At 33.2% G+C, this 15,867-nt stretch overlaps 1 protein-coding gene across 1 annotated transcript; it reads left to right on the top strand.

Moving 5' to 3' along the window:
• The first annotated feature begins 1,303 nt into the window (after window positions 1-1,303).
• LOC131074851 (glucan endo-1,3-beta-glucosidase) lies at window positions 1,304-2,754 on the top strand. The gene is made up of 2 exons (XM_058011611.2): window positions 1,304-1,456; window positions 1,634-2,754. The coding sequence occupies exons 1-2, from the start codon at window positions 1,378-1,380 to the stop codon at window positions 2,581-2,583; spliced, it is 1,029 nt and encodes a 342-aa protein (XP_057867594.2). The 5' UTR covers window positions 1,304-1,377; the 3' UTR covers window positions 2,584-2,754.
• Window positions 2,755-15,867: the final 13,113 nt, after the last annotated feature.

The following is a 15,867-nucleotide window of genomic DNA, read 5'->3' as shown; positions in this document are numbered from 1 at the left end:
TGAAACAAAACAAAATGGAATTGTAACCTGTGCCATTAAAAATATTATTAAAATATAAACCTAAACAAAATGAAACCATAATCATAAAACTAAATAACATATAACAAGCCTTACTAATTTAAAATTATTTAAATAATTCATTTAATATAAACTATTTGATTTATAAATTATTATTTATTTAATTAATTAATATAATATAATATATTATACTTATAAATTAATAAATATTTTATGATTTAATTTCTTTCCAATTGCCCGTGTGGATGCTACTAGCATATATATATAAATATATATAAAGAAAGCCGAAAGTTATCGAGGCTTTCATTTCAAATTTTGACTTAAAATTTAACTTAATAAATTAATAAATGAAAGCTTCGATATCTGTCGGCTTTCTTTATATATATATATATTTATTTATTTATTTATATTTATATATATGTTAGTTAATACAATACAGTTATATGTTGATTACTTCCTGTAAAATAGGTATGAATCACCCTACCACTTTAAGAATGCGTAGTTTATATAAAAGTTGTTTGTGTATTCAGTAATTGGAATTTAAAAAATCTCTTATCCCTAAAAATACTAATATGGATTTTAGTATTAATTAAAAATTAAACAATAGATACACTAAAATGCTATTGAGATATTATTAAAAATTTTGTTACTCTGGCATAACTAACATGTTAACCAATTACTAATGTAAAAGAGGCCTAAATCTGAAACGCAAAATGATTACTAATACCAAAATATATCTCAAGTTTCAATCCTTCATTACCAACATATAGTATGTTTCAAATTGTACCAAAGGCTGCGTAATTTATAAATTTTCTTGTTAGATATGTATTGAAGAGATGTATTGTTAGATATGTAAAATTTCTTGCTGATTTGTTAGATATGTAAAATTTCTTGACGAATTGTTTTGATCCACTACTCTTCTGGTATGCAAAATGAAATCGGACTCTTAAAGTCCTTAAAGAATTTGAAGACCAAACCAGATATAATATAACAAGAGGACAAGCACGTAGGAGAAATTAGACACATCTTCATAACAACCAACGTTTCGAGTCACATCTACGGCGGCTTCCGGATTATAATTGAACACATCTTTGATGACCTTCTTTGCGTATTGAAGACGTCTGTAAAAGTGTGTAATGGAGTCTAAGCAATAATATGACTCTAATTTTGTTTGTGTAGAAATCTCATAAAAGAATTTGTCGGGTTTTCCCGTGATTTCGGCCAATTTCCGGCCTTCCCACGGCGAAGACTGACTTCACAAACTTCGTCATTACGTTTGCCCTCTATAAATACATATGGTCGTTTGTAAGCATTACATATCGTAGGACGTTCAGTGTTTGCAGAGTATTGCAAATAAGCATGGCATCCCCACATGGAAATAAGAAATGCTATGCTTTGGCTCTTTCAATTGTCATTGCGTTCTGCATTACCCACGCAGGTGAGACGCATTCTAGTATTTTTACTATAATTTTTGTATAGTTAGGGTATATTTTAGGAAATGATTTGTTCAGAATCTTTCAAAATTTATTATTTTTCGAAATAAAAAATCTCTCTTTACGTATCACTTTACAATATTCGCAGTTAGATTAAATCCTTTTCCTTTTCTGTTGGGCAGCTGGTGAGACGATAGGAGTATGCTACGGAATGCTCTCCGACAGTTTGCCTTCGAACAGCGATGTGGTGAATCTGCTGAAGTCGAACAACATAGGGAAGGTGAGAATATACGAAGCGAATCGGGACGCGCTGCAGGCCCTTCAGAATTCTGGAATCGAAGTGATTGTGGGAGTTGGCAACACCGAGCTTGAGAAGATTGCAGGTGACCAGGCTGCAGCAAACGGATGGGTCAACGACAACATTGTTCCATTTTCCTCTTCTGTCAACATCAAATACATTGCGGTAGGAAACGAGGTTTATGCTAATTCGGGACTCGTTCAGTATCTCCTGCCCGCGATGAATAACATCCAGACGGCTGTGCGTAACGCCAATCTGCAGGACAAGATGAAGGTCTCCACACCACACGCAGAATCGGTGCTCTCCAGCTCATATCCTCCTTCTCAGGGAACTTTTGGCCCAGATATGAGCGGTATACTGAAGTTTCTGTCAGATAACGGCTCCCCTTTCATGGCCCACGTCTATCCATACTTCAGTTTCAGAGACTCTGGAGGCTCAATTTCTGCAGACTATGCGCTGTTTAGATCGACAACTACTGTGGTGACCGATGGCAATCTAATGTATAAGAACTTGTTCGACGCTATTGTCGACTCTTTTATATCTGCTATGGAAAAGCTAGGACAGTCCAATATTCCAATTGTGATAACTGAAAGTGGGTGGCCTTCTGCAGGCACTAGTGTGGCTACTGTGGAGAATGCCCAGACATACAACAACAATCTCGTCAAGCATGTTTTGTCCACTGACGGAACACCAAAAAGGCCTGGAAACACAATTGAGACATATATTTTTGCACTGTTCAATGAGAATCAAAAGGGTGGGGATGAGGACGAGCGCCATTTTGGTCTGTTTGACACCAATAAAAGTCCTGTATACCCAGTGAACTTCTCACCTTGATGCGGAACCTCCATATCTTTAAGGTATAGGTCTTGTTCCCATAAATAAAGTCGTCGTTACACTCCACGCTGTAGCGTATAACCTATGATAAAATAGGGTTTGTCCTGTCACCACCGTCGTCAGTGACAACAATAAATCTTTCAATAAATGTTATCAATACCGTATTTCTTACTTGAGGTAAGTTCAATGGCGTTAGAGCATTAATCAAACACTTTCATAATGTAAAGGAACTAAAGTAAACACTATTAAATCTTCTACAAATCAATTTATTATAAAAGTAAATGAATAAATTAATATGTTGAAATATGTATAAATGTTATATTAATAGTGAATAGTTTTTTTCTGGTTCAAGTAGGGCTAAATAATTAGAGGATCGATTGTAGAAGATATAAAGTAGATTTAATAATTGTATTATAAACTTTTTTCTTGTGTAATTAAATGAATAATTAATGGTGAAATTAGTATGTCTATAGTATATTTTATTTATTTTTGTGGTTTCGTTGACGAGAGTGTCTTAAAATGAAAGCTTATTAACAAGTGACAAACTCTTGTGTTATGTTTGGTTCATGTGTCAACCTCTCATATAAACATTTCATCTTGATTGTACTAATCTCAAATATGACTATGATTTTACTATTTCAAACTATTTCTTGCACTATGCACAAGCACTACTTCACCCACCATCAAATATTAGCTTTTGTATTTCATCCTCAACATTGATTCATTTATTATCGATGGCTTCATCTTTCATTATCCACTTTTAGTCCATGTGAAGAAATAGCATATGGCAATAATAGTCTTTGAATGTTGAGGGTTTGTTGTCAATGCTTTTAAAGTTCAATGATATTGGCTGTGAAAATGAGAAAATTTGTGCATCATGGTGACTTACAATAATACAAAAAATACAATCTTTGTTTTGATAAAGAAAGAATTTGTAGTAGTTTATTTAATCACTTAGTTGATCAGGATGATGGCCCAATCAAGGGAAGCTTGTTGACTCTCTACTATTTCATTGGGTTTAAATATTATATTTTATATAATAATATATTAATAGTTATTATTCTAGAAATTCAAAATTGACCATATCTAATTAAATTATGTTTTTTAATTAATTGTTTCCTTATGACCTTTTGTAATTAATTAAATTACATATTTAATTCATCCCCCCTTTCATCCATATATAAGGCTTCATTTTCTTCTAAATGTTAGATAATTCGATTAATTTAACTATAGTCCCCACTCCTAAATTCCTCCAAAGACAATATAATTAATTAATTAAATTTTCATTATTTGCATTAATGAATCCAAAATTGCATATGTTCAACATAATTTTCTATGGTAGTAGATAGTGAAAGGAGAGCGAGTGGAGCCATGAGGGTTTCAACAACTTCTAGAGTAGGAGACTTTGAAGGAGATGACAATGCAGATGGATGATGTGTGGTGGATCTAGTGGGAGATGAGGTTGCTAAAGATGGTAGCTTGTTTTGTATTTTTCTTTCTTTCTTTTGTCATTTTCCTTGGACCTCGACTAGTTTATGATTTGGAGTTTTGTTTGCCCTTGGTTTCCTCCATGTGCATGAGTGGTATTTTGAGGGTCCTCCATTTTGGGTGGCTTTTGGATTGCCAACCCTTTTTAGTAGATCTATATTATTGTTGTGACCTTAATGGAATCTAGTTGTCTATGGCTCTCACTATTGTTGAGGTTCTTGGCCTGGGTTCCCCTTCTCTTAGTGTGGCTTATGATGAGTTTCTTTTTGGAGTGTTGGATCTTCCTTTCCTTCTACGACTTGGGCTTGTCAAGGTTTGGGGGGGTCTTGTGGGCTATGGTTTTTAGTGTTGCTTCCTCCTTGCCCACTTCTACATTGCCTCTTTATGTGTGGTATAGCTGGCATGAAATTGGCTTTTCATACCTTTTTTAGCTTTTCCTAGTTTTATTCCTTTTTTGTCAAGAGGGTTGCTAGGTTTTTCTCTAACTCTAAATCCTCTATTCCCACTAGAGGTCATTTCTTTGTGCTCATTGTTGTGGCGATTCTATCTGCTGAAGAGGTCATTGGTTCTTCTAGGGCCTATAATCCCTTGGATTTGATGGGTAGATTTTAATAGGGGTTCAATTGGGGAGTCCTAGCTTTGTTCCTTGGTTTAATTTATTTTTTTTTGTGCACCTTTTACTTCAGAGGTTCTGTGGTAAGCAATCAATTGGAGTGGGGCATTTATCAAGGGTCTTCTCTAATAACTTATTTGGTCCTTCCTAAAATTATTCTTGTTTATTCTTTGGGAGGTCTTGGACTTTCTTATAGTCTAGTGGTAAGCTCTTTGTGGGAGTTGATTGGACTATCTCTATTCCTATTGGAATTTGATGGGGAGGTATCCTCAAAGAGAGTCAATCCTTTGTCAAAGGGAAGTCAAGTGTTGTCTTAGTGGGATCCCTTCATTGTTCTTTGTTCTAAAAACAAATTAAGCATCCAAAATCTCAATGAGTGCTCCCAATCAAGATGTGCTCACTGGTTGCTTAGGCATGGTTGAGATTCATAAGGGTAAATCCAACCTTACACTGTCCAACTCCTAACCAATTCTTGCAGAGGTTGTAGTAGGTTTTCATTATTTTTTCCAAGGCCAATCAACTAGTTTTGAGTTTGGGTTTGATCCATTTCCCCATTGCTCCTTCCTTTCCCTATTTTCTAGGCCTAGTAGCCCTAGAGCCCCAATTAGCCCCACCTAACTAGTTTTTGTGGATTTGCTCACAATTTCCCCAAAGAACTACACAAAATATTTGGTGTTACGAGTACCCTTTTGGAATTAATTTCCAATTAATTAAATGAGAAATCTCAATCTAGCCGTATAGGTACAGAACCCAAGAAAGGCTTGTTTTAAGGGGTTTAAGGCTTGTTTTGGTCTTTTTCCCAAGGTTTGGTGTCTTCCCTGATCTTCCACACCTCCAAACTCTCACATATGCTCTGCCACACCTCACTTGTTCATGCCAAACAGTCTGCAACTCCAACCCTACTCATCTCTGCAAGCACTTGCATAATTTCATTCATTTCCTAAATGGGCTATGACTGAGCTCGCCTAGGAAATGATGCTCATTGGCCTTTCAATGACCTCCAAAGGAAAATAAAGAATATTTACACTATACAAAGGTTCCATGGCTCGATTCCCAAAGTTTCTTGAGAAGAAATCAAAGGACTTCAAGCTGGAACCATATTTGGGCCTCTCAAACCCTTACTCAGGTTGAGAGCTTACAAAATTAAGAAATCAATTCAAACCTGCACTAAAACTAATCAAAATGCACTACAAGAACATGTACAGAACAATGATCAAAGAACAACAATGTAATCAATCCATTAAGTACGGACTGCAACTCTAATTCTTAGAAAACACTACGTAAAAACTCAAAAATGGTCTCCAAATTGTATTCAAATCTGCTCCAGGTGTTCACCAACCTTATTACATTCATGCTCAAGGAATTTATATGCCATTTTTGTCCTAACTAACTTTCCACTAGTTTTCTAACCAACCCTTTGCTCAAAAATGTAAAAAGTTGCTCAACGTTGCAAAAAGTTGTCAAGCAACATTGACAACTTTTGCCAAACAGCGCATTTTTGCATTACATTCTTTTTTTTTACTTCTCAAACCATATAGTATGACTAAATACCACTACTTTAACATGTCCCAATTCCAAACAAGTCTATTCAATACATTTTACATCAAAATGCAAGATTATTCCATTGTAGGCTTAAAAGGGCTTACAAGCCAAAATTGAGCAAATGCATTGTCCTATGGACATCCAGCCTATCAAAGAATTTAAAAAACATATGGGGACCTATGAGAAGACTCTTATTCACAATCCAAAACCAAACTATGAACAAACACACCAAAATGGAGAAATTGCACTCAAAACTAGGTGCTCCTGCACAAGAATTGGGATTCCTCTTGAAGAAAAGCTACATATCATAAGTGCTTCCAAGTGGGTCAATATGTTGCCTAATTATTATATAATTTGTCTTCTTAAGGAAAATTTGATGGCAATCTCCCCTGATGCTACTATTACTATGGCAATTGTAGAGGGGTGAGGTATTGCTAGCTCTATTGAGGTGGATTGTGCTACTAGTGTTGTTCCTGGTCCTACTAATATGGCCTATGTAGTTAGTATTTCTCTTGGTCCTATAAATGTGGACTAATTTTTGGGTTTTGCTACTTCTAAACATATTTAGGTGGTTTTAGTTTGTAGAGCTAGTTATGTTTCCTTATTTGAGTTCTCATCTTATCTTTGCTAGTAGTTGGGTTTGGCTTCTACTCCTCTAGGAAATTTGGAGTTACCACTCCTTTTTTGTGAAAATAATTTTTCATAGTGCTTCTTCCTCTAAAGGTTTTAGGATGTATTTCAAAAATTATTTCTTTTTTTTATCTTGTCCTTACTTTGGGGAATATTTGCTTAGTTCTAAGTGTCATCATTATTAGAAGGTCTAGGGATTCCTTTCAAACCCCATGGTGGTCTCTATGTTCTTTAGTTATTTGAGGTCATATTTCTTGTTTGAGCATGTCTCAATTCATGGTGGTTCTATTGGTGAAAGGTTTCAGGAAACCTATCAAAAAAATTTGATTATTGTCTCTTTTCTTAGCTACTCTAATCTCAGCTCATGGGTTTTTTTGAAGATGGTTCAAAGTTATTTCCTAAAACTCTCAAGTATGAAAATGAGAATATAATGTGAGGTCGGTACCCCTATCCCTATCAATTAATTGCTTCGATTAAAAGCCTAGGTTCAAAAAACTATTCGAGCTTTTTTCATTTTCGTCAACTCATTGTTCATGAGTTCTCCCTTCTCCAATTAAAAGCCTACTTTTAAAAAGTTTTACAGTTGATGGTTCAATCTCTCTCCCAATTTACCAAAATAGAACTAATGAAACATTCCAAAATTAACATCAAGTTTTCCATTTGTCAATCCCCTTCACATGTGCAAGCTTGCACATTCTTCTAATTATTCTCTACTAAGGATAAATGTCACTTTTTAGTGTCATTTATATGGAGTCACATCCTTCCTCTTAGTAAAATCTAATAATTAAATTCCCACCTCTTGCTCGATTGGTAAAAAGTCAATATTACCTCTATTACAAATTTTACCATAAGCCGCCTTTATTCTAAGATTATCACTTTCATTATGCCTTCAATCTCAACAAGTCCTCTCACCACTTTTCCTTTTCCTCTTGCATGAGATAACCCTTATCCCTCATGGGACACTTATCACAAAACTACATCTTTGATCCAAGACCTGATCCTAATTTAATTTTATCTATCCATTTAACATCTTTATGTTAACCCCTAATTATTCCTATTAAAGCTTCTATTTATAGAAGCCTTTATCCTTCACATTCCACAAAGTAATTTTATTGAGTTAATGTTTCTATTTTTCTTCCAAAGCTTCCATTACTAGTAGATTATGCTCAAATTCTATTGGAGCAATCCACATTTCAATTAGTTTAGAGCATATCAATAGAATTGCAGTGCATTCTATTTAGCTCAATCTAAGAGGTTGAATATTTATTGAGGTAATTTTTCATGTTCTATTATATACTTATTCATTTATTTTCTCTTAAATAAATTATTCTTATCATCTTTTTGGTACACTCAGTGGGACCCATACCCCTAGTTCTAATATTTTGTTTGAGTTGAGTTGAGTTTCAAGTTGGAAGTTGTAATATGTTGGAAATTAGGGTTTGACCATTTGAGTTGGTCAGACCACTTATTTTTCTTGAGCACCTTACATTAAGGGAAGAGAATTGAACTTGATTAATCCTATCCTAAAAGGACTAAATTTAGGTTAGGTTAATTCTTCCCTTGTTAGTTGAAATATAAAAGAAATTAGGGCCTGACTTGGAGTGCTAGATCTAGGGGAAAACAATGAGAAATTGACATAAAATAATAGTAATAAAATATTCCAGATATCATGTAGATCTATAAACATAGATCTAAGGATCATGGGAAATATAGTACAACCTTTGATGGAAATTTTGAGCAAAATTGTCAGGATTGAGAGGAGAAATTCACTTTGGTCCTCTGAATATCGATGGAAGATAGATTGGTGGTTTCTAGATCAAAAACTATTGAGACTAATAGGAGCTAATTATCTCCATTCACCACTTTTTGCACCTTCAAAATAGAGTTTGATTTTCATCATCCACTCTACCAGATTCCTTACTCATAGCTATTGAAACAATTCCCCACACACAGAGAGAAGGAAATTGGTTTGGTTGATGGGGATTGCCTTATGTCAAACCTCTATTTAGGAATCATCCTTGAATTATATTGATAATTGAAATGAAATTAAACTTCAAAATAGAATTTTTTCCTTTTGAGGGAAAGGTTGCATCTGATCTGAAAAATGCTTGAACTTGATGCCTTGATGAAGTTTTCTTGAATCCTCGTGAAAAGGTTTATGATGTAATGTAGAATGTCTTCATAGAAGGTTGATCATGGATGATTGAACATGAATGCTCGATCTTAACTTGACCTTCTTGTTCAATGCTTGATTAATACTTGAGTTCTCGTTGCTCATGTAGAATTGAGATAATTTTGTTAGAGTGCAATTGAGAGGGCACTTATGATTTTTCTAGTTACCAAATGAGGGGGTAGGATTCCTTTTACACCAAACCATGCATTAAATGTTTGAATTTTTACAACAAGTCGACACGGAGCCAAATTTATGACCTACATTAAGTGACCATTTTGAGGTCCTCTTTTGGTCCATGATTACAAGGACTAGGGCATGTAGGGTGCCCTAGTCCTAAGCCAAGACCAAGGCATCCCCATCCTATAAATCAACACTCAAAATAGGATAGAGGCAATATCATGAGTTGAAATGCAAGTTTCAAGAGTGTATGAGTAGCATCAAAGAGGACATTGAGCAACAAAAGCCAAAATGTCAAGGTGATGGCTAGACAAGAATGGAATTTTATAGAAATATAATTTACTTTTCTACATGTAGCCTCCACTTTAGTTGTAGTATGAACTTATGTCCATACTCAAGGTAAAGTACAAAGTTGCATTGAAAAACTTTCACCAAGATACCAAAGAGATAAGACACACCAAGATCCCAAGGACTTAGTATCTTATCAATCTAATAACAAGATAAAATGACCAACACATAAAGAGAATGGAAAGAGAATGACTATACTCAGCCTAGTAAGGCTTGTGCTTACTATGACTCATGTGCGATTGAAAATTTTGAAAAAGATTACAAAAAAGGCTCAGTTTACAAAGTAACCTAGCAATTGAATTGAATTGACTACAAAATCGATACTACAACATATAAAAACCATTTCATGTTGTGTGATCAAAGTGTACAAACCAAGTCTCATGGTGTGTGCATGAATTTCAATACTGAGTAGAGTGTATAACCCCATGTCCAAGTGATTTATCATGCCTTAGCAGGAGCAATTACTTTATCGTAGCATACATGCATCCAAAAGATAAACACATTGCCACAATGAGATACCCCCAAGAAAGGAAAATTCAAAGATAAATGGTCACAAAAAATATAGGAAAAATTACATAAGGGATCCACTAGCTAGGGTTAATATGCACTTTTGATAAATAATGTATAGCAAGTATAATTGCATTGAATTGACCTCATCCCCCAAAGCTAGTATAACTACGAACATATATTGAAATATGAACACCTAGCACCACCAGAAAAAGACAAAAATGACCTCCCCACTCACCCCCACAGATTGAAGAGAACATAGAAACATAGCAGAAAACATGCCTAAAGTTTCCCCTAGCCCACATAGGAAAGCATTACCACAATCCTAAATGCCTTATTCACATCTAGTATTTCCATCAAAGACCTCTATATTGAGGCATCATGATGTAAATTAATTTTTCAAGTTGAAGAGAATTGTCTTTTGTGTTAATATGATTCATTTTTATTTATTTAGTTTAAATTATATAAAGTTGTATTAGAATATTATATAAAGAATATTAGGGAAAGCTAGAGAATTTACAAAAGTTAGGGAAAGGTAGAGAATTTACAAAAGTAAGATATTTTTAAAGAAATATCACTATTTTAATTATAGCCATTGTTTGAAAATATTGAAGCCTTTGATTTAGATGTCAATCATAAAATATTGATATTAAAATTTGTCACAACTAAAGTTACCTTGAAAAGGAGATTATAGATTTTGTTTGAAACCAAGGCCACTGCTAAGGGTTTAAAAGACACCTAAGAAAGGTGTTGAAAAAGGGAGAGTCAATCAAAATAGACCATGTAAAGAAGCATGAATAAAAATGAGACATACAACTTTGTGATATCTCACTACCCATGAAGAAGTCATAGTGAAAGGCTCTACAATGAAATCCACAAGTCATTCGTAACCACTAACAAAAGCATGTAGTTTTTAGTCAAGAAAGAAGTGTGTACCTCTAGAGACATTAGAAGAAGACAAGAATAGTCATCCACCACAAAGGAAGGTCATATTTGTTAAAAAATTATCATTCCAAAGAAGGAAGTTAATAGACAATCAAGGAGATGACTAGTGTTAAGTGTGAAGAAATTTGCTAAAGGGATTGATGATTTAAAATATTATCATCTTGAATTTTTGTTTTAATTTAATATGCATATTATGAAGTTTTCTATTTTAGTTCGGTAAAAACCATGAATTTGTAAAATATAAAACTTGATGTTCAAGGCCTTGTATTACTACACTGATTTTTTTCATGAATTTCTTTTCTACAATTTCAAGAACTTTGAAATTCATTCATATTCATTCATGATATGCTAAATAATATCCAACCAAACAACTAATTAAACTTGAAGTGTAATATTTCACTCTATTACTCCCACATGCTTATTCTAGAGTCTCTTTCTTTATGCCCCATGAATTTCATCTAACTAGTGAACCACAATATATGTACTTCACATTAAAAGCTTATGGAGATAGAATCCCTATTCTAATTTACATTACTACATGATTTAAATATACATGTCAAATAGTCTTATGTCTATAATATGACATAAAATTGTATAAACTTGATTGATTTAATTATACATTACAAACAGGGGAAGTTTACATAAAGGAGAAAATACCTTTGATGTAACTATAATCAGACCAAAACTGATATAATAGAACTACATAACTACAAGAATAGTTAAATAAACAATGTAATTTTGTTTTTTATGCTAACATTTAACAGTTACGCTAACATTCCCCCTTATTACATTATTCCTAAAAATGTACCAATCAAACCTCAAGTTTCATCCTAGCTAAGGGACCCTCCCTTGAGGCTTACACAAAAAAATTTGTTGATTACATAAAATAAATACATATATTTGAGAAGATATTTCCTTGAAGAACCAAATCCTAAATCAAGTGAAACTCCCCAAAGTCACCTCATAACCCTTGTAAAGGTTTGGCTTTGATATGAATCCTTGAGCTCTTAGTCTAAGACTCTCAAATTATAGACACCAAATTATTCTAAACAACAATCCTCCAAGTTGTCTCTTGACCCTCATAAGGATTATAATTATTGATCATAGTCTCGTGAACTCTCTAGGAATCCATGCATACTTGAGCTCTTCACAAAACCTCTTACCTATCTTAGAAATTTAAACCTTACAATACATGTATTCTTCAAATATATCAACAACTACAACAAAAAAATAAAAGTAAAGTAAAAAATACTTCTCACACAAAGAATCACCTCAAAGAAAAAAGCTAAATTCAGATGATGGAAATTTCCCCATCCTCTGGTGCCACCAGCCTCTAATGTAACCTTGTTACTAGTTATCCATTTGATATATTTGATGAGTCTTTAGAGGCCTTGTCAAGTGTAGTAGAGATAGCTCCAAAATCCCAAGTGTAATTGTTTGGATATTAATTCAAACCTTGAAAGTTTCTATCAAGTGTGGCATGGATGGATTATAAAGCATGATTATCATAGTCCTCTAGTCCAGCCATAACTTTAATTGTTTTAAATTTATCTTCTAATTCATCTTGTAGTTTCCAATCAACCTCAATGCCTCAAATATTAAATAGGAATTAGTGTAGTTTCTTTATATCATTTATTGAGTGGGTCGCCTTAGTATGATACTATATATCATAGTGTCTCTTGGTTGTATTTTCCATCCACCCACCCTACCTCTTTTCCACAAAATTTTAATATCAAATGAACTTTTCCTTTATCCACTTGTATCATAAAATCAAACTCAAAATGCATGCTTAAATGCCTATGTTATTCCCTTCAATTAGATAATTGCAATGCTCTTTTTCACAACAAGTTTACTTAACTCATATAATAAGCTCTAAAATTTCCACCTACTACAACTTTCAAATATCTTATTCTTTTGTGGGAGATGCCAATCATACTAGAGGCCCTACTTGCCCCTTGAATGCACACCTTGACCTAGGAGATAGTGCTTTCAAAGAAGAAGAGAACAAAATATTTAATAAAGTATCTGATGTTTGTTTAAAAGACAATGGGAACCTTTCAAAAGTTAAAACCTTTCTTTGGTGGAGTGGTGCTCACTTCTTAGGTGGATATAATAGAAAAAGAAAAAGGAGAATAAAAATAAAACAAAGAGTAGAAAAGTAGAAAGATGAAAGAAAATATAAATTGTAAATAATTTCAATTTAATATGTTTCACAATATAAATGTTTGCATGCATATATAGAGAGTTTCTTATCTTCCTTACATTAGAAACTTAAAAAATAGAGGTACCCTATTCTACTACAAATTCTATTGCTACAAAAAGACATACACTTTTGTTCTTAACATACTACTCTAGCAAAAGACTGCCCTCATTTTTAGCTATTAGTTCTAGCAAAGAAATTTCTAGACACTTATAAAAACTTCTATTCATATATGCCCAAATAAAAGAGGGAAAAATAACAAAAACTATTAAAATTTATTTAATTTTGATTTTGCGTCCACCATTGTATGTAGATCTTAAGAAGATTAAAATAAGAAGATGTGTTTCACTAGAACTATCATGTTTGGAGTGAATAGTAAGGCATGTAAGTTGCAGGAGAGATTGATTAGATAGAAAACAATAGAGAGAGGAGATAAGTATACAATGAAATGAATGAGGCATTTGGAGATTAATTTCAACACTCTTCCTTAATCAAAACTACCATCTATTGTACCCAAATTGTTTCATTGATGCACAAAAATCTCCTTTCTTAGTGCCTTGGTGAAGATGTCAAAAAATTGATCTTCAAATCTACAATGTTCAAAAATGATTTCTCCATTGTTGATTAGCTCCCTGATGAAATGATACCTTGTGTCTATATACTTGCTCCTTTTATGAAAGATTGGATTCTTATATAATGTTATAGCTGAATTGTTATCACAATAAATCTTTGTTCCTCTTCTTGCACATGCTTCAATTCTTTCAACATTCTTTTCATCCAAATTTCTTGAAATGTTGCTCTTGTAGCTGCTACATACAAGCTTGCTTCAGTAAATTACAGAGTGACGATTGGTTGTTTCTTTGAAGCCCAAGATACTACACCTGATCATAAATGAAAACATAACCAAGTGTTTTTCCTATCCACGGGGGCTTCACTTAATGAATCTGTTTTATAGCACATACATTCATGGCATTCTAAAGGATCCCCCTATTTTCAAAAACTATTGCTCCAAACTCCTTTTTTCTCACCCCCTCCCAATACAAAGACTAAAGTAAAAGCCCCCCTATTTTCAATAAATATTGCTTTGTTTCATAGCTCAAATTAAAAAATCCCCTATTTTTACTGATAGGAAATATATTCTACCCTTCTTTTTGGAAAATTAAACCCCCCAATATGAATGCATGTGATATAATATTTCCTAGTGGCGTAGGAACACCTAGAAGGCTCATGAAGACCTCTTGTTTTGGTTTTTGTGTTCTCATGTTTCTTGTAATGTAATAAGGTCCCTTGGACCATTTCATGATGTCATCAAAATTGGTTATACGGTCGGGATAGCACAAATCTGTTCAGCCAACTGTGCATGACTATTCCGATAAGAACATCTTCAATGTTGTCATTAAGAAATTTATTGATCTTTATATTTTAATCGCTTTCTTTATAAATCAATAAGATAGTAGTATATAGATCAAAAGAATAACTTTACTAATAAATTCTATTTTATTGATTTATATTTTCTTCACTATTATTTCATAAGACTTAATGAATGTAATTTTATTTCAAAGCTTTTTCTCATGTATTTTGAAAGTTTGAACAAAAAAAACTTAAACATACAATTTTGCAAAGATTTATTGAAGTTCTTTGCACTTTGAATAATAAGTTTCTACACCAAATTGAACATTCTTGTTCAAAATATTCAAACATACTATATATCAACTTTTTAACCATTTTATATTTATATATTCTATTCAATTGAATATATAGATAATAAATTATTGAGACATCTAGAATCCATGGAGTTTAAACATTTAAGCTTAAAATGTATTATAAAATTCATATTTTCAATTTTTCTAAACGACACCTATGAATCCCTGAGAAAAATCCTCCCACAGGCGAAGTGAATAATAAATTAGAAGAGAAAAGGGCAAAAAAATGGATTATTGCAGTAGGGCAATAACTAATTAATAATACAATACACTTCTATGTTGATTACGGTATGAATCACCCTACCACTTTAAGAATGAGTAGTTTAAAAAACGTTGTTTGGAAATTAAAGAATCTCTTATCCCTAAAAATACTAATATGGATTTTAGTATTAATTAAAATTTAAATAATAGATACACTAAAATGCTATTGAGATATTATTAAAATTCTTGTTACTCTGGCATAATTAACATGTTAACCAATTACTAATGAAAAGAGGCCTAAATCTGAAACGCAAAATGATTACTGATACCAAAACATATCTCAAGTTTCAATCCTTCATTACCAACATATAGTATGTTTCAAATTGTACCAAAGACTGCGTAATTTACTATTAGAGTTGCAGAAAATGACAATACAAGCAATTGGAGTTTTCTGCCTAATTTAGCATTAGAGTTACACCAAAACAATCGTTTTCTCTGCCCACGAATTCAGTAGCGAGAGACAAAGTCATACTGCCGTGGTAGACCTGCAAAAGCCGTGTCGTTTGCCTCGAGTTTTCTCACCTCAAAAATATCATATTCTCAACTTTAATGAAGACTTTCCACGGTCGTCACAAAAGCCCATACTCATTACTTCCGCTTAGCTGACTTCCCGATCGAAAAATGACAGGTTAACGATCGAGCACATTAATGAGATAGTACAAAACACAGTCTATTATCCTCTACCGTCCATTTAACG

This window comes from Cryptomeria japonica, chromosome 3 (assembly GCF_030272615.1).
Source record: "Cryptomeria japonica chromosome 3, Sugi_1.0, whole genome shotgun sequence".
Lineage (NCBI taxonomy): Eukaryota > Viridiplantae > Streptophyta > Pinopsida > Cupressales > Cupressaceae > Cryptomeria > Cryptomeria japonica.
Note: the sequence above shows the minus strand (reverse complement) of the source record. Positions and strands in the feature narration are given on the sequence as shown.

Bases quoted from the DNA above. Each gene is read 5' to 3' on its own strand.
- LOC131074851 (XM_058011611.2), top strand. From the start codon at position 1,378: ATGGCATCCCCACATGGAAATAAGAAATGCTATGCTTTGGCTCTTTCA. The intron at 1,457-1,633 runs GTGAGACGCATT...TCTGTTGGGCAG, and splicing joins GTTCTGCATTACCCACGCAG to CTGGTGAGACGATAGGAGTA.